We start from the raw sequence: 26,580 nt of genomic DNA, 5'->3' as shown, positions 1-26,580 counted from the left end.
TTTGATTATGGAACTGGAGCTGGTGATAGGGTTGAAGTGCCAGCTGCTTTGGGTTTTGTCAGCTATAACCCTTCCCTCCTCCCAAGTTCTTCTCATCAACATTGTATCTTTGAGAGCAAGACCATTGAGGATTTTGCCTGCCTAAGATATACTTCCCTTTTTCAGATTCAATTTTCTCTTTCAGTGCCTTAACCATTTCCTTTTTTTTCTTTTGCTTTTTGATGAGACAATTGGGGTTAAGTGATTTGCCCAGGGTCACACAGCTAGTGAGTGTTATATGTCTGAGGTCACGTTTGAACTCAGGACCTATTGACTCCAAGGCTGGAGCTCTATCCACTGCCCCAACCATTTCCTCCGGGTCCCCCAGATGTCAAGGCTGCTCTGGGCTCTGGTTGTCTTTTAGGCCCACAGGTAGGGTAGTAACTTGTAGGTAGAGTTGGTCACCCAATAGAACAGCCTTTCCCTGAGGGGCTCGGACCTAAGATGCTTATCCCTAGACTTGCCTTCTCCCCAGGGCACAGAGCCCCTGGGAAGTCCTCAGAAGCCTCAGCCAGGTATGAGAGGCCATGAGTGTATCCACTAGGTCATTAAGGCCTGCTCACCACCATCATGACTTATTTAGACATTCACCTGCCCCTCTTCATGTCCTTCTCCTTATACATGGCATTTCTTCGCTGTACTTGTTCTCTCTTTTTTTTTCTTGTTCAATCATCTTTTCCTTCATTTGACCCCCATCCCCAAGTTCTCAGGCTTAACATCCATTTGCCAGGGTTCGATATGGTTTCCTTGTTGTAACTCTTTTCCCAGTCACTGCTGGCTTCTGGGAATCTTTTTTTATTTTTATTTTTTTTTCCAGTTCTGGATTGGATATTGTCACTCATTTCTATATTTTCCTCTCTTTTATTATTGCTTCATCTGGAATCCTCTTCAAGTCTTTGTTGGAGTGTGTATGTGAGAGAGTGGACTCCTCTACATACCTGCATGTGTTCATCTTAATCAGAAGTATGGGGGCATCTAGATGGCACAGTGGATAGAGCACCAGCCCTGGATTCAGGAAGACCTGAGCTCAAATCTGGCCTCAGACACTTGACCCTTACTACCTGTGTGACCCTGGGCAAGTCACTTCACGAAGAAGAAGAAGAAGAAGAAGAAGAAGAAGAAGAAGAAGAAGAAGAAGAAGAAGAAGAAGAATGGGCTGAATTTTATTGTTAAGGCTCCAAAGGGTGGTTTATTGGCCAAAGCTCAGAGATGTTGGGTTTTGGTCATCCAACTGCTCTTCCAGGCTGGGCCAGTACAAAGTGGTACAAGAGCATGATAAGAAGAGGGTGCAGTGGATAGAGTACTGGTCCTGTAGTTAAGGGAACCTGAATTCAAATCTGACTTCAAACACATAACACTTACTAGCTGTGTGACTCTGGGCAAGTCACTTAACCCCTATTGCCACACACACACACAAAAAAAAGCATGATAAGAAGGACATCTGTTAGGGTCCCTGCCATATAAGCTTGTTTTTCCCTTTGTCATCAGCATCTGGAGCATTCACAGGCCCCATCAGCTTGCTTGGCTGATACAGCCTCTCTGAATGGAAGACAATAGAGAGTTTCATTCTGGGAGAATCGTGATGTTGTATTAGGTGAGAGCCTTGGAAAGTGAGGAGCATGTAAATGCATTCTGTAACTGGTTCTGGTTACTAACCACTGGGTGGGGGGGAGGCTCTTTGACTGGCTTCCAATCATTCAAAAAAGGCCTATCGACATCAGCCCCCTGCCCTTTGTTTCTTTTGAGTATTGAGGAGCTCAGGAAGTCTTTCACTCATATTGTCTAGTGAGAGACCAAGTGACAAAGAGAAAGGCCTTAAGGCCTTATCTCCTCTGTGAATATATGGTCCCAAGAAGCAGGCCTTGGTCTTTGTCCTTTTAGCTTGTTCTTTTCTACTTTATGTGAAAGGAGTAGAGCATTGGGAGTTTTAAAGGGCTAGAGAATGTCATAAGAATCTAGGAGTTGTAAGAAATGATGAGCAGGCAGACTTTAGAAAAACCTGGAAAGATTTGCATGGTCTGATGCTGAGTGAAGTGAGCAGAACCAGGAGAACATTGTACACAGTAACAGCCATTTTGTGTGATGAGTAATATTGATAGACTTAACCCTTGTAAGATACCTCTAAAGGTCTCATGATGGAAAATGCTATCCATATCCAAAGAAAGAACTATGGTGTTTGAATGCAGATCAAAGCATACTATTTGTTAGTTTTTTTCTTCTGGTGTGTTTTGTTTCCTCTTTCTGGTGGTTCCTCCTATTTGGCTCTAATTCTTACTTACAACATCACTAATGTGAAAATATATTTAATAGGAGTGTATATGTATAGCCTATATCAGATTGCACACCGGGGGAGGAGGAGAAAAATTTAAAACTCAAAAGCTTATGGAAGTGATTGTTGATAAATCAAAATAAATTAATAAAGTTTAAAAAAAAAAGAATGTAGGAGTTGAAATTCAGTCTGGGTTTTGAAGCCACATATAGCACCAATCATTGCCTGGAGGAGAAAGGAGCAGCCTTTAGGACCCCAGCCCAACACAAGGATTTACCCAGTTATGTCACATTTGGACATGAACTTGGTGGGACTAATGCTAGGTAGGAATGCAGCCATTCTGAGCCTACTCCCCCAGAAACTGAGTTCTTGGGGGAAATAGTTATACTATGTTCTAGTTATACTTTGGAAGTAAATATGTCTTTGTAAAAACCAATTGATGTTGAGTGGTTATGAGGGGGGACACAGATGGTGGGCACTTGAGCTGATGGTGATAGAAAAGAAATACGTAACTCCTTACGGTATTCTAGAACCTTAAAGGGGAGGAAGTAGCAGCCTGGCTCTGGGAGAAAGGATCAGAGCACACATGTTACACTTTAAAAAAATAATATTTTATGTACTAAATCACTTTTTTTTGTTTTCTTTATTTTTTAATTTTTTTTTTTTACTAAATCACTATTGATTAGAGAAATGCAAATCAAAACAACTTTGAGGTACCACATCACACCTATCAGATTGGCCAGCATGACAAAACAGGAAAATGATAAATGTTGGAGAAGATGTGGGAAAATTAGAACACTAGTTGGTGGAGTTGTGAAATGATCCAACCATTTTGGAGAGCAATTTGGAACTACGCCCAAAGGGATACAAAAATGTACATACCCTTTGATCCAGCAATAGCACTTCTAGGGCTATATCCCAAAGAAGTCAAAAAATTGGGAAAAGGACCCACATGTAGAAAAATATTCATAGCAGCTCTTTTTGTGGTGGCAAAGAATTGGAAATTGAGGGGCAACTAGATGGTGCAGTAGATAGAGCACCAGCCCTGAAGTCAGGAGGGCCTGAGTTCAAATCTGACTTCAGACCAAACACTTAACACTTACTAGCTGTGTGACCCTGGGCAAGTCACTTAACCCCAACTGCCTAAAAAGAATTAAAAAAAAAAGAATTGGAAATTGAGAGGATTCCCATCAATTGGGGAATGGCTGAGCAAGTTGTGGTATATGAATGTAATGGAATACTATTGTGTTATAAGAAATAATGAACAGGCTGACTTCAGAAAAACCTGGAAAGACTTATATGGTCTGATGCTGAGTGAAGTGAGCAGAACCAAGAGAACGTTGTACACAATAACAGCCACATTGTGCGATGACTAATATTGATAAACTTAACCCTTCCCAGCAATACAAGGATCTAAGACATCTCCAGAGGCCTTGTGATGGAAAATGCTATCCACATCCAAAGAAAGAACTATGGAATTTGAATGCAGATTGAAGCATACTATTTGCTATTTTTTTTTCTCTTCTGTTGAGTTTTGCTTCCTCTTTCTGGTGGTTCCTCCTATTAGTTCTAATTTTTACTTACAACATCACTAATCTGAAACAGATTGTGTGCCATCTTGGGGAGGGTGGTGGGGAGGAAGGGGGAGAAAAAATTTAAACTCAAAAGGATATGGAAGTGATTGTTGATAAATCAAAATAAATTAATATAAATAAATAAATAAAAAGGAAAAATAATATTTTATCTTTTCCTCAATTACATGTAAAGACAATTTTCAACATTCATTTCTTTTTAATTTTGAGTTCCAAATATTCTCCCTCCTTCCATTACTTCCTCCCTCCCCGAGATGGTAAGTAATTTGAGACAGCTTATACATGTGCAATCATGCAAAATATGTTGGCATATTAGTGGCATATTATACTTTTAAGGAAAGAAATTGTCCTTAAGACTTGATTGGCCCAAGGGTCTAAGGCTTGAACCATTGATGGGTTTCTTGGTCACCTGAAGGATAAAAAGGCCAGCCAATGAGGAATCAGTACCCTTCACACTTAACAGATTTCCCACTGCCATGTGAGCCAAGGCACCCCCATGATCAGATACATTTCCTTCTGATGGAGATGAGGAGAAGCAGCTCTACCTGAACCAGTATTCTATCCTTTTCAAGCATCCTTTCACCAGGACAGAAAGCAGGACCACCGCACCCCCCCCCCCCGACTCCCCGATCCATTGGGATTAGTGCAGTGGTTGCTCTAGACAGAGCAGGAATTCTTGACTGTGAGTTTATAAACTTGGTGGGGGTTTTTTTATATTTTGAAAGCTATATTTTATTTTCCTTTCTGTTTTGTTTTATGTGTTTTACTTATTACATTTTAAAACATTATTCTGAAAAGGCATCTATAGGTTTCACCACATTGTCAAAGGTGCCTGTGACAAAAAAAGGTTGAGGACCTCTGACATAGAGGATAAAGATACCTTGCCCTTAGCACAGTGCTTGGCATATAGTAGGTGATTAATAAATGCTAGCTTAAAAATAAAACAAACAAACGAATGAATGAATGAATGAATGAATAAGTAAATAGATAAATGAATGGATGAATAAATAAACAAACAAATGAATGAATGAATAAATAAGTGCCAGTTGACTGACTGAAGAGGGAGAGTTCCTAGGTTGTTGTTTTTTGTTTTTGTTTTTCCATTCTGAACTTAATAGCAAATAAAATTAACATTTCCAGATACCAAGTAGAATAGAAAAGAGGATTGTACGTTTTCTCTAGTTATTGTTAATGGTTTTAGAAAAGCTAGATCTTCCTTCTCCTTGGGGTCTACCCCATCAGGGTACTGAGGTCTTAACCTCACACGGGCATCCCCAGGCAGGTTGCTGGGGGTCTCCAGCCCCCCAGGGTCAAGGTATTATGGTTCTCTACCACTTGTCTGATGTCTCTAGTCAGAGCATTCCTGCAGGCTTCAGGTTGGTTTACCACAGCTCCTGCTGGCTTTTCTGGTAAGACCTCTCTTCCAGTGCCAGTGCTTCTGGCTGTCTTTTCGTGTAGTCCTGGGCTGGGTGAAGGAGTATCCGGATGTTCCTGTTTGGATTTCTTGATTATTCAGTCTGGTACCCTTTTTAGATCTCTTCTGGAATACATTTGGAAGAGCTGCGCCTCTCTGCAACCTTTCACACCTCCATTTTAACCTGAATTCTAACAGATGCCTTTCAGACAGAATTCCAGTTGACTTTTCCCAATCCTTCCTTATTCTGTCTCCTGAGTGGAGTTACCTGAGTCTTGAGGTCCCTGCCCCCTCAGAGGGATCCATAGAGCCCAGAGAAACTGGTCAGGTCCGCCTCAAGTGATAGCTCCTCTTTTCCCAGGATGTTTTTGAAAACTCAGAAAGGGCTTGGAGGACCAAGGCAGAGAATTGTTTAGAAGCGTGATGCTTTCTTTTTCTTTTTTACATTTGTTTTTATTCTGAAGTTAACAAACACCCACTCAAACAGGAATTTCCATATATAGAATAAAACAGAAAAAGATTATATATGAAACTGCAGGTCTGTTATGTAGAGTTAGTTTACACATATTTTAAAGTCTATAATAAGTTCAACTTATAGCTTTCAAAGCTGTCCTGTCGATACTGGTGCCTTCCTTTCTAATGACAGGAGGAGCAAATCAGTTTCTGCTTAATTTTGAGTTCAATGGGTGCATTGAGTTCAAATCCAGCCTCAGACATTTCTGAGACTACGGGACAAGTCACTTAACCACTTGTGTCACAAACAGCCTCAGTTTCCTTATCCACAAAATGGGGATAATACTAGCACCTACCTCCCAAGCTTGGCATGAGAATAAAATGAGATGATATTTGTAAAGTTCTTTGTAAACCTTAAAGCACAACACAAATGCTAGTTTGTTATTGTTCCGTTATGTTTTCAGTTATCTCCAATGCTTCATGACTCCATTTGGGGTTCTCTTGGTAAAGTGGTTTGCCATTTCCTTCTCCAGATCATTTTACAGATAAAGAAACTGAGGAAAACAGGGTTAAATGACTTGGCTAAGGGCCCATAGCTAGTAAGTGTCTGAGCCCAGATTTGAACTCAGGAATATGAGTCTTCCTGACTCCAGGACTGGCACTTTATCTACTGCATCAGCCAGTTGCCCCAAGCCCAACAATCTTACTGTTGTTGTTATTATCATTATTATTATTCTTCCACCCTCCTGTGCTTCCCTGTCATTGCATTCTCTTTTGGCTGGTGGGCTGGGGAACATCTACCTGAGTAGAAGGATGAGTGTTAGTATTCAACCTTTGCCCTGGGACAGAAGGTAATGATGCAAGAAGCTAATAATCTCCTAGCTGCCTTACTACAGAAGACCCTGGCCTGTGATGAGGACCGGTGACTATGCCAAAAGTGTCATCAATTATACTATGACTCTGGCAAACTTTTATCATTCTTGAAACAGGCCAAAAAATGTATTCTTGTTATTGGTAGCCCCAAGCATTAGATATTCCTGGTGCTGTTATTACTAATTTCACTAACTTACCACTGTAAATCACCCCCTGACATCATTGACCACATACAACAGGTTTTTAAGATCTGAGACTCAGATCCTAAAACAGGGAAGCAAAGCCTAAGATTTCTGGTCTTTGTTCTCTTCCATATTTGGTCAGTTCGGTACTGTGCTCCATCAGGAGGTCATTACATTGCTTATTGTCTTTTTTGCTATCTTTCTGGTTTTATTATTCTTTTACCTACACTAAGCTCCTCTGCCAATGCTGCCTATGTCAGGCTTCTCACATCCACCAGATCAGGGTTGATTAGTAATGATCTTATGGCCATTTATGTGATGGAAAATTCCCTAGAAGAATTTTAACCTCTTGCCACCAAGGGGTGGGATGTGATAGGAGCAACATCTATTCTACAAGGCTAGGCTAGTTTTCCCCTAAGGAGCCAATGAAACTATCTCTGACACTTAACTGATTCTGGGAACTAAGGTTTGAACTCTTGGTGTAGCTTCCTGGCTGCCTATATCTGAAAGTCTAGCACACAAGGAGCTAGACACTCTTCTGACTTGACAGACTTTCTATTACCGTGCAAGTCAACATATCCAGTATACCCTTCTGACTGAGCATGTCACTTGTGGCAAATGTAGATCATCGTATTTATTTGTACCAATACTGTGCCCTTGCTTAATATTCCTTGTAATCTTGAGTCTAAAACACAGGACCAGCCTGAGTAAGGTCTGGTCCAGAATATCCCCCTACTACAACATGAGCTCCTAAAGGGCAGGTGGAATTTCCCCACAGTGCCCAGCATAGTTCTCTGCATACAAGCAAAGCATTTAAACATTTGGTGCTGGGAGTACAGCAAATACGACCCTAAGCTGTGGGGAGTTAAAAGTGAGGGTGTACTGTGAAGGAATACTCTAGGGAGAGAGAAACAACACTCAAACCTCCCCAAACAAACCTGGGGCACTGGGAGATACTGGAGATATAAAAACTCAGGATAGCAAAAAGCTGGGGAACATCTGTAAACGTTGTTCCCTTACATGGCCGAGCTGTTCTCTCACATGTAGCCTGGAGATTGTTCTGGACTTTGCCAGGAGTCAGCAAAGCATCATCAGAGAAAGGGAAAAGAGAAAGGAGGTGACCCAGAGTTACTAGGAAGGCCGGGGTTGATCCTGGTTGGACAGATACTAAATTGGGGCCTTTGTCCCACTAAAGCCATTCACACAATGGGGTTATGTTGCTATGCTGAGTAGGCATCCCATGGGCCCAGAGCTAATTGTAGATGGCAGGGGAGGGAACCTGGCATGGGCAGAGTGTCCCTGCACTCAAGAGCAATATCCCACTGGCTCTTATCATTCCCATCTTTAGCTTCTCAGAAAGATGTAAATTGTCCTCCTTGCTGTAAACTGGGCCTTAAGGAGGCAGCAGCCTCAGGTAGACCATCCTACCTTTTGAAGCCAGTGGGGTCATTTGCATAAAGTGGGATAACCTGTACTTTGGTGGATATCCTGAACCCCTTTATCAAGCAACCTAATGGAAATTTTCCTTACCAGCTTGGAGAATACAGTCTGACCAACTTACACATTTACTCTCATACACTTACACCGCCATACCAACTCCTAAAACATAAATGAATGAGCTACTAGAGATTTTTAAAGGGTTTTTAGAAAGCATTTTGTTTAATCCTCTTATCTTAGAGATGAGGAAACCAATAGCCAGAGAGGCCCAAGGTTGTCCATCTCTGAAGTGATAAAAACAGAATTCAAACTCCGGTCTTTTGACTCCAACTCTAGCACACTTGCCATGACAGTATTCAGTTCATGTTTGCTCTGCCTCCTTTAAAGTCTGCTAGGGGGGATAATTGGACCATGGAATCAAAAGATCTGTGTTCAGATCTTGCCTCTTCCACGTAATACAATCACCTTCATCTTCCTGAACCTCAGTATTCTTAATTATAAAAAAAAAAGGATGATGGGGCAGCTAGGTGGCACAGTGGATAGAGCACCTGCCCTGAAGTCAGGAGGAGTCCAGCCTCAGACACTGACTATATATGTGATCCTGGGCAAGTCATACAACAAAACAAAACAAAAAAAAGGATGATAATACCTGTACAACCTACCTAATCAAATAAGATGATAAACATAAAGTTCTTTGGAAACTTTGGAGTACTTTGCGTATACAGTTGGGCATTGGGGGGTTCACACAAACAGATACGCTACTCATCTACTCTCTGCTTCTGCAGTGTTTTTTCAGTCTTTTATGTGATGGAAAAGAAATTACTTTGGCAACCTTTGTAGGCCACCATATACTTATGACCTCTATTGCTTTTTAAAATTCTTACTTTTAAATTCAGGTGGCTAGTTCAGTTGCCAGTGTGGCTCTGGGACCCACCCAGGTCCAGGTTGTTCAATTAGAGAGAATGGATGGCCCTCCAAGGACTATAGTCTCCATGTTCCTTTCCAGGGCCTTAGATTGTAGGCTATTGGAAATATGAGTTCTTTTTTTCCGCTGTTTGGGCTGAGATCTGTTGTCCTGAAATGCAAACCCAGAAAGGAGATTGAGGAGTGAGGGGATGACTTTGTCCCCATCTCCAAAGTCTCTAAGTTACTAGAAGCCTGAAATCTTGCTCATAATAAAAGTTTGTTGCACTTAATAAAAAGGTTCATTGAATTGAATCGCCAAATAATCAGCCTCAAAAAAGGGATAGAGAGGGTTAGGTAGAGTTCCTTTTCTAATTCTCTCCTAGAGACCCTAGCTCAAATTCACCCAGGAGAGTCTGGGGCTGGGAGGGCAAAGATGGATGGGGGAAAGGCGAAGATTTGTGGAGAAAGTAGCAATGGTTTCCTCGAGGAGTAAGAAAATTCAATCCAGGAGCAAGCAGAGGGGGCTAGGAGGTGGTACTGAAGGGGGAGAATGAGATTGCTTTCCATTGGCTGAAGGAAGGAGGATAAATTAGTGTCAGAGGAGATGCAGAGCTCAGACTTGTCTATTCCTCTGTGGTATCTGAACTGCTTCGCTTCCAACTTCACCAATCCACTGATCTCTAGTCCATCTAGACCTAAAAGAAGATACTTTGATCTGAAAAGGAGAAATCAGTAGAGACCCCATACCAAAAGGGCAGAATGGTAATCTGGGAGGTAAGATGAGTGTGTTGGGGGAGTGAGATCAATGTGAAGGGAGAGAGATATGACTTCCAGCCTTTTCCCAATAATTCTATCCTTCTCATAGAGCAAAGGTTCTTAACCTGGGGTCTATAAACTTGTTGTTTTAATATTTTGATAACTCTTTTAATATAGTTGGTCTCCTTTGTAATGCTGTGTATTTTATTTTATATATTTAAAAACATTATTCTGGGTAGGGGTCCATAGAGTTCACTAGACTGCCAAACAATAAAAGCTGGCTTTAGAGAGCCCAAACATCTAGTCTTCTCCATTTCTAAGTCTGGGTCCAGCATGGTGATATTACTTTCTCTGGCCATCCACTATAAGGCACCAGCTGTATACTGAGCTTCTAACCTTCTCTTTCCCAGGACCTGAGGAGCTGGCAGTTCTGGAAGGCAGTGTTGGCTGAGGGCCTGGGCACCCTGATCTTTGTAGGGGTGGTACTTGGGGCCTCTTGCCCTAGCAGGGGCTCTGTTCCAGGCATAACCCCAGATCCCCTACAGCCAGCCCTTGCAGGCGGGTTGGTAGTAGTGGCCTTGGTGCAGGTTTTAGGGGAGGTCAGTGGAGCCCAAACCAACCCAGCTCTGACCTTGGCGCTGCTTTGTGCTGGACGACTTGATCTGCTCAGGGGAGCTGCCTTTATCCTGGCACAAAGCACAGGTGCCATTCTGGCCTCTTCCATTTTCTACCTGGCACTGCCCCAGACTGCTGTAGTTCAGCTTGTAACCAGGGTGAGTAGCAGTCTCCATTAGCTAGTAACAAGCAAGGGAGAAGGGATGGGCAGCACCTAACAAACCCGGGTAGGGAAAAGGAGAGAAAAAAAATTAAAAAAGATCCCTTTTTTCATTGTTAAACAGCATGTTAATGTGTAAATAAATATTTATCTAAATAAATCATTTATGGAATCAACATCTTTGACCCATTAACTTCCGGTCCTCTGCCCAGAGCTCCTTAAAGCACAAGATCTGGGAACCCCCCCAACACACACACACACACACACACACACACACACACACACACACACAATGTCCCAGTCTCCTAACCCTGAGCATTCTTGGTCTCCTCCAGGTAAGCAGTGGAAGTCATGCAGGCCAAGCCCTAGGTATGGAATTTTTCTCCACCTTCCAGCTCATTCTCACTGTATTTGCCGTTACCAACCAGCAGCAACAGAGAGACACAGGTGGGCTGGGCAGTCTGGCTATGGGCTTTTCAGTGACTGCGGGGACACTGGCTGCGGTAAGAGGATCCCCTCATTCCTGCTCCCTCCTACCTTTAGGACCTTTAAAGGAGTCCGACCACAACTCAGTACGAAAGTTGGTTTTGTTCTTAATAAACTGAGTTAACCTTGAAAATAATAAAAATGCAAATGTATGCAAATGTATGCAATAATTTCAAATGAACACCTGTGTGAGCTTTTGAGTCTGCAGTTCTGATGATGTTTTTTAGATCTCATTTTTATTTGATCTATTGTTTTATTATCTATATCACCTTCATTCCACCCTACCTCTCCAGTAAGCCATCCCTTGTAACAGACTTAAAAGGGGGAAAAAAGCATTTCAGTAAAACCAGCCAACATATTAACCATGTCTGATAGTATATGCAATATTACACACACCTGGTTCTCCACCTCAACAAAAAGGAGAGGGAAGGGTTTTTTTGTTTGTTTGTTCTTTTTTTTTTCCCATTTCTTTCTAAGGCCAAGCTTGGTTGTTATCTAATGCCTTTTGAAAAGGATAGCATTTGTCTGAGCAGAGAGGCTGATGTGAGAAGCAGTGGCTTTAGGGTTCAGTGATCAAACTCTAGGATTCTTTCTAATGCTCAACAGGGAATAAAAAGGGAGGGGCTGATGACACCCAAAGTACAAGTCTACCCATTCTACTCTGAGGCCAGAAGGACTCTGTCATGGTAGGACATAATTAGGATGGGCTTTGGAGCAGAGACTTATCTCTTCCTGTTACTTGTTTTGTGCAGGGAACTTTCTCTGGAGGCAGTATGAATCCGGCCAGGTCCCTGGGGCCTGCTGTGGTGACTGGGATCTGGGACCATCATTGGGTGAGACCTAAGAGGATGTGTGCTTGAAGCTGAGCAGTGGAGCACAAAATTAGGCTTGGGGTTCCTGTCCCTTGGAGAGGTCCCAAGGAGTTGTGTGACCTTCCCAAGGTCACTTTGCCTCATGCAGGACCATAGAATCATAGACTTAGAGCTGGCAGGGACTTTCGATGTCATCTCATCCATTTCCCCCATTTCCCCCATTTTCCAGATGAGGCCTTGATAAGTCAAGTCACTTGTTTAAGGTAGTAATACAGTGGATAGAGCATTGGATAGTCGGGAACACCTGAGGTCAAATGTTGCCCCAGACATTTACTAGCTGTGTGACCTCAGGCAAATCATTTAATCTCTGTGTTCCTCAGTTTCCTCAACTGTAAAATGGGGATAATAATAGCACCTACCTCACAAAGTTGTTGTAAGGATCAAATATTTGTAAAGCGCTTGTAAAGTGCCCAACACATAGTAGTTCCTCTAAGTTTATTCTCTCCCTCTCCTTCCTTTTCTGATGCCTAAGCTCACACTTTTTTCCATTTTCTAAATAATCCTTTTCATCTCATAGAATGATTCTGTGATCTCTAATGAACTCTTTCTCGGAGAATTCCCTATTCCCCTTCCAGCTGGAATGTATTGACTTATCTTGGAACCCTTGTGTATCATTCCTGGATCATTCTTGACTCCCCCCCCACCTTTTCCCACAGTGGATTAGGTTAGATTTGTCCTAACCTCCCTATGTCAAGTCACGAAGGATGCCTACTTGTACCAGGCACTGAACCAAGCGTGGGGGATGCAAGGAAAGGTCAAAGCCATCTCCACCCTCAAAGAGCTCACAAGTCCACATGATTGTGTAAATCCCAAGCAGGTCCTGACCCCCATTCCGTCTCTCCTCCTGGCAGGTGTACTGGATGGGTCCTACCCTAGGTGCCATTCTTGCAGGCCTCTCCATTGAGTTTCTCTTCTCATCAGGAGCTTCTCAGAAAAAGCTTGTCGTCTGTGGAACCTGTCGTGATGTGGAAATGGTGGAGGCTGCCAACATGTCCCACTCTTCTATCTCCACTGCCACACAGCATCTACCACCACGCCCTCAGTCCCACCCCAAGCCTGAGCACAACTGAACCCCCTTCCCCCCAGTCTCTCCCTATCCCATCTCTCTCCCCTTGACCAACCTCCTCCCCCAAACCACCCCCAAAGCCCTTCCCTGGATGCAGGTAGTATGGTACTGTCTGGATCTGGTGTTCAGAATTTGGCGTCTTTCTAGGTGACTTCTAGATCCTTCTACAGTGCTGAGACTCAGTTTCCCTCTCTCCTCCACTTAGTGTTATTGAAGTCTTGAATTAGGATAGAGAAAAGTGTGTGTTGATTTTAAGGTAAAATTACCAACATCTCACCTCTAGCACCTCCATGAAGAACCCTACCCTGGCTCTGCTTCCTCCCCCTGAAAAGCACCCCATGGTGCTAGAGGCCAGGCAGGGGCTTGGAATGGAGGGGGCAGAGGGAGACCGGGGCTCAGAGAAAGACCAGACACAGCAAAAATCATTCTGTCCCAGGCCTGCAGGGTTCACAGATTCCAACCCTGGCCAGCCAATGACAGTGGATCCTCTAATCCTCCTGGATGGGGCAATTCACTCCTTTACACACCCTCCCTGCCATCCCCCAATTCCCACCCCCAAAAACTGAAGCTGGCTGACTCAGAGTAGCCCTGAGGCCCCCAAGAACACTGTCTTTGACCCCAAAGACTTTCCCTGAGCCCGACTTTCATATCACAAGCAGAATTTAGCAGTGTTCCTCTATCTATGGCATCAATTCAGGACCCTGGACCTCCAATTCAAGACACTAAGTTCCGTTCTTCCCTCCCCTTCCCAGAATCTCTCCCCAGTTCCCAACCCTTCTCTGTTGATTCTGCTCATCTCTCAACTGGGAGAAGGGAGGGGGGAGGGGGAAGGGAGGGAAGCAGCTTTATAAGGTGTGGACAGTGGGCCCATCTGTTCTCAGCAGTGATGGGGTTAAGAGGCTGGGCCAGCAACCTTTTGTCTGCCCCTCCCCGTGGATTAAGAGCTCTTCTATAAAGGAAGCTGTCCAGTGGGGCCAGGCCAGGGGGGTAGCAGGGACCCAGGAACTGTGTCCATCTCCCCTGTTCCCCCCACTCCCCCCTTGCAATGTGGGAACTTCGCTCAGCCTCCTTCTGGAGGGCCATTTTTGCTGAGTTTTTTGCCACCCTTTTTTATGTCTTCTTTGGGCTGGGGGCCTCGCTACGATGGGCGCCCGGCCCTGTACACGTCCTGCAGGTGGCTGTGGCCTTTGGACTAGCCCTGGCCACGTTGGTGCAGGCAGTAGGCCATGTCAGCGGAGCCCATGTCAACCCCGCTGTCACCTTCGCTTTCCTCGTGGGCTCCCAGATGTCCCTGCTCCGCGCCCTCTGCTACATTGTAGCCCAGTTGCTGGGGGCTGTTGCTGGGGCTGCGGTGCTGTATAGTGTTACCCCCGCAGCTGTCCGTGGGAACCTGGCGCTCAACACGGTAATGGCCACAAAGAGCTGGAGGGGAACCTAGAGCTACATTCCTCGTTGTTGGCTGGGGGAGGGGGCTGGGGTTGCATAGGGGAGAGGATTATCATAGTGGGGAAGTCTGGAAGGGGGTGCGGATAGAAAAGGGAATGTTTCTTCACCAGCAGCTAGGGCAGAGGATATAGGAACCCTGGACTGAAAGTCAAGACATTTGGGGTCAGTGTTACTCCTAGCTTGTGTAGCTTTGGAGAATTTAACATCTCTGGACTTCAGTTATAAATGGGCAGAATTATTCTGAAACATCCTCTCTGGAGTATTGTTGAAGATAAAATAAAATAATGAATACTAGCATCCGAGTGGTTCATAGCCTCCATCTTCCCCTGGGAGGATGCAAACGATTATGAATGTTCTTTCGAAGGAGGGGGTGGGGCGGGGGATGGGGCAGCGCTGCCGAGCCCTTCACAGCCGATCTCCTCTCTTCTCCCTGGCCAGCTCCACCCTGGGGTAAGCGTGGGTCAGGCCACTATCGTGGAGATCTTCTTGACCCTTCAGTTTGTGCTCTGCATCTTTGCCACGTTTGATGAGAGAAGGAATGGACGCTTGGGTTCTGTGGCATTAGCTATTGGTGTCTCTCTCACCCTGGGGCACCTGTTTGGGGTAAGCTGTGGGTGTGGGGTAAGGGAAACCCCATGCTCAAGGAATGCCAGGGCCCTGAAACCTTTCCCAGTCCCCAGAAGAACTTTCTGAATTCTGAAATCTCCTAGAGTCCAAATATTGATTTTTTTTCCCCTGGGGAAGGGGGCAATAGGGAGGGGAGGGAACAGGTGTATACACAGCTACCTCATCTTACATCTAAAGTAGAGGTCCATTAAACAGGGGCAGTGGAGGTATGCTTGCTTTCAGGTCACAAGTCACCAGGTTTGGCTCCAATGACCTGCACCCCATCCAGATCAATTCCCTCAGAACAGCTGCCTTGCCCACATACTTCACCCTTGCTTTGCCAACTACAGGGAAACCGGGTCATCGCAGACTGGGGAGATGGTGGAGGGGTGGGTGTGGGGAGGGGGGAAGACTGTGGAGATTCCTATTACAGCCGTGTCTCTTGCAGATGTATTATACAGGTGCAGGCATGAACCCTGCTCGATCCTTTGCTCCTGCTATCCTCACCAGGAACTTCAGCAACCACTGGGTAAGGGAGAGGGACAGACAAGGGAAGGACACAGAGGTGGGTGGGACCCAGGGATCCAGAGTTTAGTTACCACTTTCCATCAGGCACTCTTAGCTGCCCACCAGTGGCTTCACCCGAGTGGGCCTCTGAGAGAGATTGTCCATTTGCAAATAGTACAAATCTAATCTTGATCTCAAAACAAGGTTTTCCAATGCAAGAGAGGACACACATGCAGTTACATAAGTATTAAGTGATGAAGTCAAGGGAATGAATATAGGGTCTGACCATAAATTCATCACTCTTTTCACTCAAGCTGCCTCTCAGAACACTATGTGGCCCACTGTGTACTGAGAAACTATGACAGAGACAGACTAAAGATGAAGAAAATGTTCCTTTATCTTCAAGGAATTAATGGTCTTGTTGGGAATATAGCACACATAAACCTGAAAAAAACAAATTTTTAAAAAATAACATGAAAATATGAATTTACAAACATACATAGCTGCTGAGGTGATGTGTCTTAAAGAATTAACAAAAATGGGAAAGTCATCAGGAAAGGAAATAGGGCCTCCCTGGCCTCAGTTTCTCTATAAGTGAATATAGCGACCTCTATCCTTCCCCCCCACCCCCCACCAATCACAGTCTCTTGAATATGAAGTGAGATACTGGGTACAACTATTACCTTGCTCATATTATCCTCTTCTCTTCCCAGAGAGAATGGGACAATTTGAGGGGGTGATGCTGCTGAAGCATCTTGAGCTGGGTTTTGAAGGACAAAGGAGTAGTTCTGTCTAGGAAAAAAAAAAGTGGTTCCACTTAGGTCATGTCCAGTTCTACACCCTAATCCCAGACTGCCTACATTCCAGAATGTCTGTTGGGTTGGGGGTTGAACTGAGAGAATGACTTCTCTTCTGCACTGTTCTCCCCTTTCCCAGCTCAAACCTCCTTTCCTCTACTTACAGGTGTACTGGGTAGGCCCGATCATCGGGGCAACCCTAGGTGGCCTCCTCTATGACTTCCTCCTCTTTCCCCGGATCAAGAGTGTCTCAGAGAGACTAACTATCCTCAAGGGTATCAGGCCCAATGACTCTGACGGGCAACCAGAGATCACTGGGGAGCCTGTTGAGCTAAAGACCCAAGCCCTATAGGGGCCTCAATAGGACTGAGGTGGACAAAGGCTGTTTTGTTTTGGTGGCAGGGGGAAAGCCAGTCCCCAGGGGAATGGGGGGCATGTACCTCTTTATTTTTTTATTTATTTGTGGGGGCAAGGTGTTTGTTTTTTTGCTGTGTGAGATCTGGTTAGTGCAGATACCACCCCCCACCATGCCATGGTTACATGCTTATGCATATGTATGTGGATGTGTGTGGCCATGTATCTGCTTGTGTTTAGGGGCATGAAAGTTGGGGGAAGGAAAAGGGGTTTGTGTGTCACCCTATGCTTCTCTTGCCTAACCCCACAACCCACTCGGGTGTGCAAAGGGTAAGGGCAGACCTAGCACCCTAAATTTCCCCTCTTCATTGTACTGCCAGCTGTGCATGGCCCTTGATTTCCAACTGCAGGGGTGGTGGGGGCTGCTCCCAAAGGTGAGAGACAACTTCAGAGAGGCAAAGGACCAGAATTTTGGGGTGGAGAAGCTCAGCATCTCTAAGGGGGTGAGGCCAAGACTTTGTCGATGAGAGGGATTCCAAGTAGAGGATGGAACAGAAGCTTCAGACCAAGTTGTAGCTGGACCATGTAGAGCTAGAGAGACATGATAGGTGAAGACAATGAATTCTCCCCAACTCAGAGCTACTTGCCTGGTGGGTAGACTGGCTGCTTGGGATGAGGGCATACTCCTCAGGTTTGGGCTATTTTGTAAAGCAGCATAAACCCCTCTACACAAAATGGCTGGGTTGCGTTTTCATTCTGGGACAGGGGTGGGTGGATCCCAGGGCTAGCTCTCCACTTTGATCATAGGAACTTCAACATTTCCAACACCCCCCTTCCCCATCCTATGACAATGGCATCTATATCCTAACGCAGAAAGCCTAGATCCTGGTCAAGAGAGGGGACAGTCAGTGGAATGAGAGCAGGAGGAGGAACTGTTCTATGGGTTCAGCTTACCCAAGTTAGAGGAGCCCCTGTGATCTGAGTTACATCAAATCATCCTTCAAATGGCACCTTTCTCTCTTTTTGGTTTTCCGCTTTCACTTCTATAACTCTTTCCTATTTTCTTTCCCTCTGTTCTTTCAATAAATCTTATCTTTTTTTGCCTCCTGACTCTAAACACCAACCTCTCATCCCATTTACTCAAATGTCTTAATTATGGCTGACATTTATACAGTACCCTAAGACAACGAAATTTATTTCAACAAATCTTCACAACAATCCTGGAGTCATAATTCCCATTTTACAGATGAAGAAAGTGAGTCTCAGAGAGGTGAAATTACCTAAGATCATTGAGCTAGCAAGTGGCTAAGCTAGAACCCAAAACTCTTCTCTCTTCAAATTCAGGGTTCTTACCAATACATGAAAACTACTTCCTAAGAGTGAAGAATTCAAGCCAAACAAAAAAAAAGTCTTCTTCCACCTTATTCTTTATTTTGCAAAATAAACTCAACGGAGATAGGTCCATTAAAAATATATTATTGATCCCTTCTTTTGTGAGCCTTGTCACAGCCACATGCATAGATTTAGATCTGAGATTACAGACTCCAAACTCATTTTACAGATTAGGAAAATAAGGAACAGAGCCTAGGGTTTTTTTTTTCCACACCAGAGAGGTTAAGTGTCTTGCCCAGGGTCCTGGGGTGAGTCAGTCAATAAACATTTATTAAGCAACTATTACATTCCAGGAACTGTGCTGAGCAATGGGAATGCAAAGAAAGGTAAAAAAGACAGTCTCTCCTCTCAAGGAGAAAAAATGCACAAACAAGATATACGCAAGAAAAAATGGACATAATTAGTAGAGGGAAAACACTAGAATTAAAAGAGATGGGGAAAGACTTCTTGTAGAAGGCAGGATTTTAGCTGGAACTTGAAGGAAGCCAGGGAAGTCAGGAGGCCATGATGAGAATGGAGAGAGAATTCCATGCATGGGGGACAGCCAGTGAAAATTTGCTGAGTCGGGAAAGGAAATTTCTTAACAGCAAAGAGACCAGTGTCACTGGATCGCAGACTTGGGGGATGGGAGGTAAGGAGGGAGATGATGACAGAGTAATGTATAAGAAGCCTAAAAGTTAAGTGACTGGCTGAGGGTCACATATATTATGTAACCTCTCTAGGAGGGATTCGCACTCAGGTCTTCCAGACCACAAGTCCAGGTCTCCATCCGCTACTCCACCTAGCGACAGCTCATATAATCTCTCATTTTACAACTTGAGGAAACTGAGTCCCAAGGGTCCTAGTTAGAACCTGTATCCAGGACCACAACCAGCCCCCATTTAAAACAATGACTCCATCCTCCCCAACCCACCACCCCATCCCCCAAACCTCCTCCCCCCAAAAAAAAAATCAAGGGTAAATAAGTTCTGGAAAACTTCAGTCTACGTAGGGAGTCCCCTGAGGGCTGAGTGTCAGTTTCAGGAGTCAGTTTCAGCCCGCACACACGGGCAGCCACCACCAGCCGCGAGACACAGAGCAAGGATCGTACCACTCTTCCGCCTCGATAGACTAGTCTGGCCCCGCCCCCCCCCTCCTCCAGTGAATGGATGGTTCCACCTAGTCCAGTGGCGGGAAAGAGCGCCGGCCCAGCGGGCTCCGGGAGGCGGCTTCTCTTCGGCAGCTGGAGGACCCGAGGCGAAGTGGTGAGTGCGTGCGCCGGAGGCGGCGGGCACTCGATAGAAGTGGGCTCGGACCCGAGTCTTCTCGATGCCCTTCCTGCGACTCGGAGTGCGGGGGGAACTCTCACCCTAAACTACGGCTTTCCTACTATTTCTCTACTTGGCCGGATGCAGGGGGGGGGAGGCTCGCGCATGCGTGGCGGCGCGTGGTTGATCCCCAGCTGGCGCTCTACAGAAGGAAGGGGGAGATTCGCTCTTGCGCAATAGACTGTGGTCGGTCCTGCTGGCGCTGTGATCTGTTTCCTGCTAGTGTTTCTCTGCTGAGGGTTGGAGGAGAAATCATGGAGGAGAGGGGAGGGGTGAGGGAAGAGGACAGACGAATTCACTCTTGGCTTTGGTGGGAAAAGGTTTGGAGGAGCAAAGATGAACACCAGAAAGCCAGAGCCTGTTTTCTAATGTCCCAAGAGCTGTTAAAGTGCTTGCTATGTGCCAGATCGGGTCTTGGGGCAGGGGCAAAAATCTCATAGCTCAGTAAGCGCCTACTATGTGCCACGAATTGTGCTAAGTCCTGGGAATATAAAGAAAGGCCAGAGACAGCCCCTGCCCTGCAGGAGCTCACAGTTTAATGGGGGAAAACAGCTTGCCAACAACTCTGTACTACCAAGATAAATTGAAGATAATCAGTGGAGGGAAGGTAGCTAGCATTAAAGGCTGGGGTGGGGGGAGCGGTTTAAGAAAGACTTCCTGTCGAGGATGAGATTTTAGTTTAATAAATGCTTATTGACTCGACTTGGCTGACTTCATCCAGATTCAGGTAAAGGATTCATAGCCATTGTGGACGGGCCCCTGCAGAGACTTCAAAGATGACCTGGTCCAACCCCTTCCATCTTACTGACGTTGAATGAGTTACCCTAAGGTGAGCTAGAGATGAGACCTCACTCCAAATCCAGTGCATTTTCTCCCACCGAGAAGGAGGAATGTGATTTGGAGTCCTGGACTTGCCTTGATGACTACCTTGGGAACAAGGATAGTGGACAGAATGGAGAATCTGGATTTGGAGGTTCGAATTCTGCCTCAGACCCTTCCTAGCTGTGTGATCTTTGGCAAATAATTTTCAACTCAGTGCCTCAGTTTCCTCATCTGTAAGATGGAGATAATAATAGCATTATCTCAGAGGGTTGTTGTGGGACCAAATGAGGGAGTGTATATATACATGTATGTGTGTATATAACTCTATATATAAACAAAGTGTAGGTAACTAGGTGGGATGGTGGATGGTGTGCTGACCTGGAGTCAAGAAGACCTGAATTGGAATCCAGCTTCAGACATTCATTAGCTACGTGACCCTGGGCAAGTCACTTAACCTATCAGCCTTGGTTTCTTCATCTGTAAAATGGGTTTAATAGCATCTACCTGCCAGGGTTATTTATTGTAAGGCTAAAATGAGATGATAATTGTTAAGTGCTTAGCAAACCTTTAAATGCCATATAAATGTTGGGTATTATATGAATGTAAGAGAATATGTAATGTAAGAAATGACCAAAGGGATGGGTTCAGAAAAATCTGGAAAATTTGTAGGAACTGATGCAAAGTGAAGTGAACAGAACAAGGAGAATTATCATCATCATCATCATCTATGGAGATGTTATGAGGAAAGTATATTAAATCAGTGTGTTTAAACTTTAAAACACTTGTATCAGTGTGACTTATGTGAATTATTAGTTACTTAATTATCCTGCTCCCCATTTCTGTCCCTGTCATTTCAGATTTGAGGTGACCCCAGCAGATGAAATTGTTACCCCAGTTGAAAAGTCCTTATAAAGAATGCCTTTAGTAAGCACAGAATGAGTCTGGGCCTCAAGCAACAGATTCCCATATTGATTACTCTCATTTTAATTAATGCTTTTTTTCACATTGATTTCCAAACATATCCTTTCTCTTTACTCTAACCAACAAGTCATTCAAATTACTCCTGGGTAAAAATAAATAAATAAAAATAGGGGAAGTTGTCAGTTTCTTAAATGTTCCTAATCTTTGCTGGTGTGTAACACTTCAGCTGTGTATAGACAGCTGAAGAGGGTCAGTTGTATAGACAGACAAGAGGGCCAAACAGGTCTCTCCCCCAGAAGCAATTTTTGTCCAGATGTAGAACTGGATCTTTAGAGTAATTAAGGCAGACTTCCTATTTACCCATCATTATCGGAAACTCTCCCTCTCCTCTAAGAATTGACCATTATTTTGGGACTCCTACCTGTGCTCACACTCCTTTCTGTTTCAGTCCTCATCCCTCTTCTAAACTCTCTCCTGCTCTCCCCATAGCATTGCTATTTACTATTGTATAAGTACAACCTGGCCTTGATTATGCCATTCCCCTGCTTGAACATTTTCAGTGGATCCATAATCCAAACTCCTTAACCTAACATTTGAGGAGGAAACTTTGTAGAGTGGAAAGGGTACTAAATTTACAGTCAGAGAACCAGAGTTTGCCTCCTGTTTCTGCCATTTACTCCCTGTATGTCCTGGAGCTAGTAACTTAATCCTTCTGTGCCTCTATTTCCTCCCCCATAAAGTGTTTGGGTTAGACTAAATCACCTCTAACATCTCTTCCAGCTCTAAATCAGTGATTTTATGAGGAACCTCCATACTCTGGCCCAAACTTACTTTCTTATGCTATACTGTTTCCCTACGTTTACACCTCTGTCCCAAGCAGATTCATTTTTTCCAGTAACTTTACCATTCAAAATGCTCTTCAGCTGTCCAAACCTGGCCCTTCTCAAAACCCACCTCCTGTGTAAAGGCTTTTTCGTTTCAATTGAAAGTGACCTCTCCTTCTTGAATTCCTAAGCAACTACTGTCAAAACCATTCATTTTTGTCTTTTTCGTTAGTTATCTTTTAGTTAGCCTTAGTTATCTTTTCATGGTTGTATATATCTTATCCTGCCAACTAGGCAAAAATAAATATCTCTTCATTATCTATTAACAATGGAGTTCCTATAGTCTTGGAAATGAGTTATATTAAAATACCAGCCAGGATCTGTGGAAGAGGATAACTTTCTCATTGCTATAAATTTGGTTTTCCCCACTTCTGTCTTGAAGAGTTGGGAGGATAGGGTGCTGGAGTCCTCCCCTCTTGAAAATTGTTGCTTAGGAATCTTAAATATCCCTGTTGGGTGATGGGACCTGGGCATCTGTAAAGATGGTGGAGAGCAGTAATGTTTAAGAAGATTGGAAAAGTAGGAAGGGGCCAGATGCCAAACAGAGGAGTTTATATTTGATCTTAGGGATAATAGAGAACCACTGGAGTTTATTGAGTTGGGGGAGAGGCAAGGGCATGACGATATAGTCAGACCTGTGTTTTAGGAAAAGTCACTGTGGGAATGGTGAGCAGAGGTTCCCAAACTTATTTGGCTTACTGCCCCCCTTTAAAAAAAATGAGAAATCAGATAATGCCAAGCTTGTGAACCTGGGCGACTAGAACTAGATTCAGGGTGGTGGGCTCTGGGGGTAAGGTAATGAGCTGACTTTGAGTTTGGGATGTCTACAGGACATCCAGTTTGAAATGTTTAATGAGCAGTTTGTGATGTGGGTACTGGAAGCTCAGGAGAGAGACTGGACAGAGATTTGGAAGCTGTCTGCAAAGAGATAATCGAATCTTTGAGAGCTGAGGAGGTCCCTGAGAGTGTAGAGACAAGGACACGGCAAAGGACACTGAGACTAAGTAGAGGGACCAGTAGGAGGAGAGCCTGGAGGGAGGGGTGTCATGGAAACCCAAAGACGAAAGAGTATCAAGGAAGAGGGTGCTCTGTGGTGTTAAATGCTAAGGAGAAGTCAAAAATGAAAGGGCTAATAGAGTTGGCAATGAAGAGCTCTTTGATAACTTTGGCAAGGATGGTTTCAGATGAGTGATGTGGTTGCACAGGGTTAAGAAAAAAGTGAGAGGAAAAGTAGAGGCTCTTCTCAAGGAGTTGGGCTGGAAAAGGGAGGAGAGATATAGGATGAGAGCTGGTTGGGGTGGTATAGGTTGTTTTTTTTTTAATAAATAAGTGTTTTGGGGCAGCTAGGTGGCTCAGTGGATGGAGCTCCAGCCTTGGAATCAGGAGGACCAGAGTTCAAATGTGGCCTCAGAAACTTGACTCTTACTGGCTGCGTGACCCAGGGCAAGTCACTTAACCCCATTGCCTATGCAAAAATAAATAAATAAACAAACCAGTGTTTGTTAAGTGCCTGTGATTTGTCCAATGAGGTAAAAGTTGCAGTGCAATCCTTGAGGTCTCTGTCCTCAAGGAACTTATATCTTACAGTCTATACAACATGTACACATAATGCAAAATATTTACAAGGTAAATTACAGGATGATTTCAGGGCAGGCTGTAGCCATGGACATCAGGAGAGATCTCCTCATGAGGGTTTTTTTAATGTCAGGGGAGACTTAAGCATATTTGTGGGCCATTAAGAAAGGAGCCAATAAGTAGGGGGAAATGGATGATAGCAGGGCATTCTGCTGGAGGAGGTGGGAAAGGATAAGATCAAACATTCATAGAGAGAGGTCAGCAAGCTACATTGTTTTCCCAGTAGTTTCTGGTCTCTTATATGGAACTTCCAGCTGTAGGTGTAACAAGGATTCAATTCAATACATATTTAGTAATCACTTACTGTGGGCCAGGCACTGTGCTAGGTTCAAAGGATTCAAAACTGAGAAGGAAGCTGGGAGATCGAAACCCTGCCTAGCAGTAGGGAAAGGTTCAATTGTGAAGCTCCAAGTGTGGACAACAATGTGGAAGAAACGGGCTGGAACAGAAGAAGACTGCAGATATGTGTCTTCTGTCCTCTCAACCTTGATGAGTGCTAGAGAGGCAAAGACATGCACGATGAGAGAGTCTGCACAGGAGAAACCCCATTCTTTTCCAGTATCTAGTATCTAAACACCGAAGGGAACCTCTGATCTTCATAAAAACACAGAAGGCTCGGATTATTTCAAAAGCTTTCATTTAAATTGAGTGATAAAAGAGACACTCAAGATGAAAGGGCTAGATAGAGTCTGGTAAAAGGCAGAAGCTTAGATCACAGGCTTTTAAAGAGAGGATGAGGGATGATGAGGACTCATCTACACCTGAACTGGTGGAGTTATGGGAAGAGTCATTGTTGTCTGCCTGTCTGATTATACCTTGCCCCTCGCATGTCCTGCTGTATACTTACTCTTCTTGCATAGAAGGACTTGTAGAAGACTAAATGTTTGGCCCAGAAAAAGGGAATGTCTAGAGACTTGTAGCAATGGGTGGTTTTAATGATATTCATTCAATGGGAGGTAGCTGGTAGCTCAGGGTATGATAAATTGTGGGCCTGAAATCAGGAAGACCCAATCACAAAGACCTGAGGTCAAATCCAGCCTCATACACTTACTAGTTATGTGACCCCGGGCAAGTCACATAACTGCTGTATGCTTCAGTTTCCCCAACTGTAAAATGGGGATAAATAATAGCACCTATCTCAACAGGGTTGTTATAAGGATCAAATGCAATAATATTTGTGGTGGGTTTGTGTGTGTGTGTGTGTGTGTGTGTGTGTGTGTGTTTATCCCTTCTCCTTCCTCCTTCCCTTTCTCAAGGTTTATGATCCATTCAATAAATCAAATGTAAGGTTGAGAGGAGGGATTGCTTCATTAAAAAATAAAATAAAATCCTCTCCTCCAGAACATGGTTCTTAATAAACACTTGTTGATTGGTTGATGGTAACATACTGAGATGGGACTTTGCACTGAGGGTGAGTTCAAGGGAGTGTTGCATAGTGGGTAGAGCTCTACACTTGGAGTCAGGAAGGCTTGGGTTCAAATACCACTTCAGATACTTCCTAGCTGTGTGGCCCTGGGCAAGTCACTTATGCACTCTGGCCCTCAGTTTCTTTGTCTGTGAAATGAGGGAGCGGGACTCCTTTTTGTGGGGGGGGGGGCTAGGCAATGGGGTTAAGTGACTTGCCCAGGGTCACACAGCTAGTAAATGTTATGTGTCTGAAGCCAGATTTGAACTCATCCTCCTGAATCCAGGGCTGGTGCTCTATCCACTGTGCCACCTAGCTGCCTCAGAGCTGGACTTCTTAAGGTCCTTTCCACCCCTGAAATTAATAATAACTGGTACTTACATAGCATTTATTGTAGGACGGGCTTTACACATTATCCCATTTGATCCTCACAACAACCCTAGAAAATAGGTGCTATTATCATCTCCATTTTACAGTTGAAGAAATGGAATCAAACAAGTTAAGTGACTTGCCCAGGGTCACCCAGATAGTAAGTTATCTAAGGCTAGATTTGACCTCAAGTCTTTGTGACTCCAGGCCTGACTCTCTATCCATGGCTGTACCCAGCTGTCTCTATGATAGCTCTCATTTATAAAGTGTATTACAGTTACCAAACACAGGGTAGAGGTATTACCCCCATTTTGCCAGTGAGAAAACTGAGACACAGTAACTTGTTCATGTTTACTTAGCTAACAAATGGCTGAGCCAGGACTCAAACCTAGGTATTCTGACTCCCAGTGCAGTGGTCACAGAGGACCTGTCCTGGCCCAAGTGGGTAGACAAGATGTAGGTAGTCAGACAGTGATGGATGAAGTGAAGTCCAAAAGGCTGGAGGGGCAGCAGCCACTGATTGGGCGCAGGAGGAAGGTTGTGGTTTTGGAGGAGGGGTTCTCTTGTCACGAAGGCCTAGTTCTTTGGCTGAGTGCCCCTGCCAGGGCGGAAAGCTGTCACTGCCTCAGGGAGCGATTTTCTGCCCCTTCTAATGAATGGGGCCCAGATGTTTTACCGGCATCAGACTGTGGCCTGGAAGCTGCACAATAGGCCTCTTGACCCATTTCTTCCCATTTTGTGTGTTCCACAGTCTGGATTAGAAAGCACTGCAGGGGATCGAGAGCAGATGTACTGGCTTTCTTATATAAGGACTTCCCTCTGCTACTAGAACATCCTTCCTCCCTCGTTTCCTTTTGCTCCCCTGTACACCCCCCCACCCCTAGTCATGCAGAGTACACTGGGGCTGCTGTTTGAAATGAGGTTTTCTTGAGGATGGGGTGGGGAGAGGTGTTGGGCACCAGAGAATTAAGGGTTGAAGTGAGGTTTATTCTGCCCCCTGGTCTGCTTGAGTCAT

General features: G+C 44.5%; 3 protein-coding genes across 5 annotated transcripts in view; all 3 read left to right on the top strand.

Moving 5' to 3' along the window:
• Positions 1 to 9,924: 9,924 nt before the first annotated feature.
• On the top strand, positions 9,925 to 13,124 carry LOC110211128 (aquaporin-4-like). Its single transcript, XM_020990305.1, has 5 exons — positions 9,925 to 9,939; positions 10,332 to 10,694; positions 11,032 to 11,199; positions 11,935 to 12,015; positions 12,906 to 13,124. The coding sequence occupies exons 1-5, from the start codon at positions 9,925 to 9,927 to the stop codon at positions 13,122 to 13,124; spliced, it is 846 nt and encodes a 281-aa protein (XP_020845964.1).
• A 1,041-nt stretch (positions 13,125 to 14,165) lies between these two features.
• MIP (major intrinsic protein of lens fiber) lies at positions 14,166 to 16,941 on the top strand. The gene is made up of 4 exons (XM_020990048.2): positions 14,166 to 14,525; positions 15,005 to 15,169; positions 15,621 to 15,701; positions 16,643 to 16,941. The coding sequence occupies exons 1-4, from the start codon at positions 14,166 to 14,168 to the stop codon at positions 16,826 to 16,828; spliced, it is 792 nt and encodes a 263-aa protein (XP_020845707.1). The 3' UTR covers positions 16,829 to 16,941.
• A 2,417-nt stretch (positions 16,942 to 19,358) lies between these two features.
• The window catches only part of TIMELESS (timeless circadian regulator), a 28,353-nt gene continuing 21,131 nt past the window's right edge, over positions 19,359 to 26,580 (top strand). For 2 of the 3 annotated variants that reach the window (XM_020990045.2, XM_078145871.1), the window contains exons 1-2: positions 19,360 to 19,466; positions 20,251 to 20,358. The gene's annotated coding sequence lies outside the window, so the exon portion shown is untranslated. Of the gene's footprint in view, positions 19,467 to 20,250; positions 20,359 to 26,580 lie in introns of all 3 variants that reach the window. The other variant, XM_078145874.1, reaches the window with a different exon arrangement.

Source organism: Phascolarctos cinereus, unplaced genomic scaffold (genome assembly GCF_003287225.1).
Source record: "Phascolarctos cinereus isolate Bilbo 61053 unplaced genomic scaffold, phaCin_HiC Scaffold_1;HRSCAF=81, whole genome shotgun sequence".
Taxonomy (NCBI): Eukaryota; Metazoa; Chordata; class Mammalia; order Diprotodontia; family Phascolarctidae; genus Phascolarctos; species Phascolarctos cinereus.
Note: the sequence above shows the minus strand (reverse complement) of the source record. Positions and strands in the feature narration are given on the sequence as shown.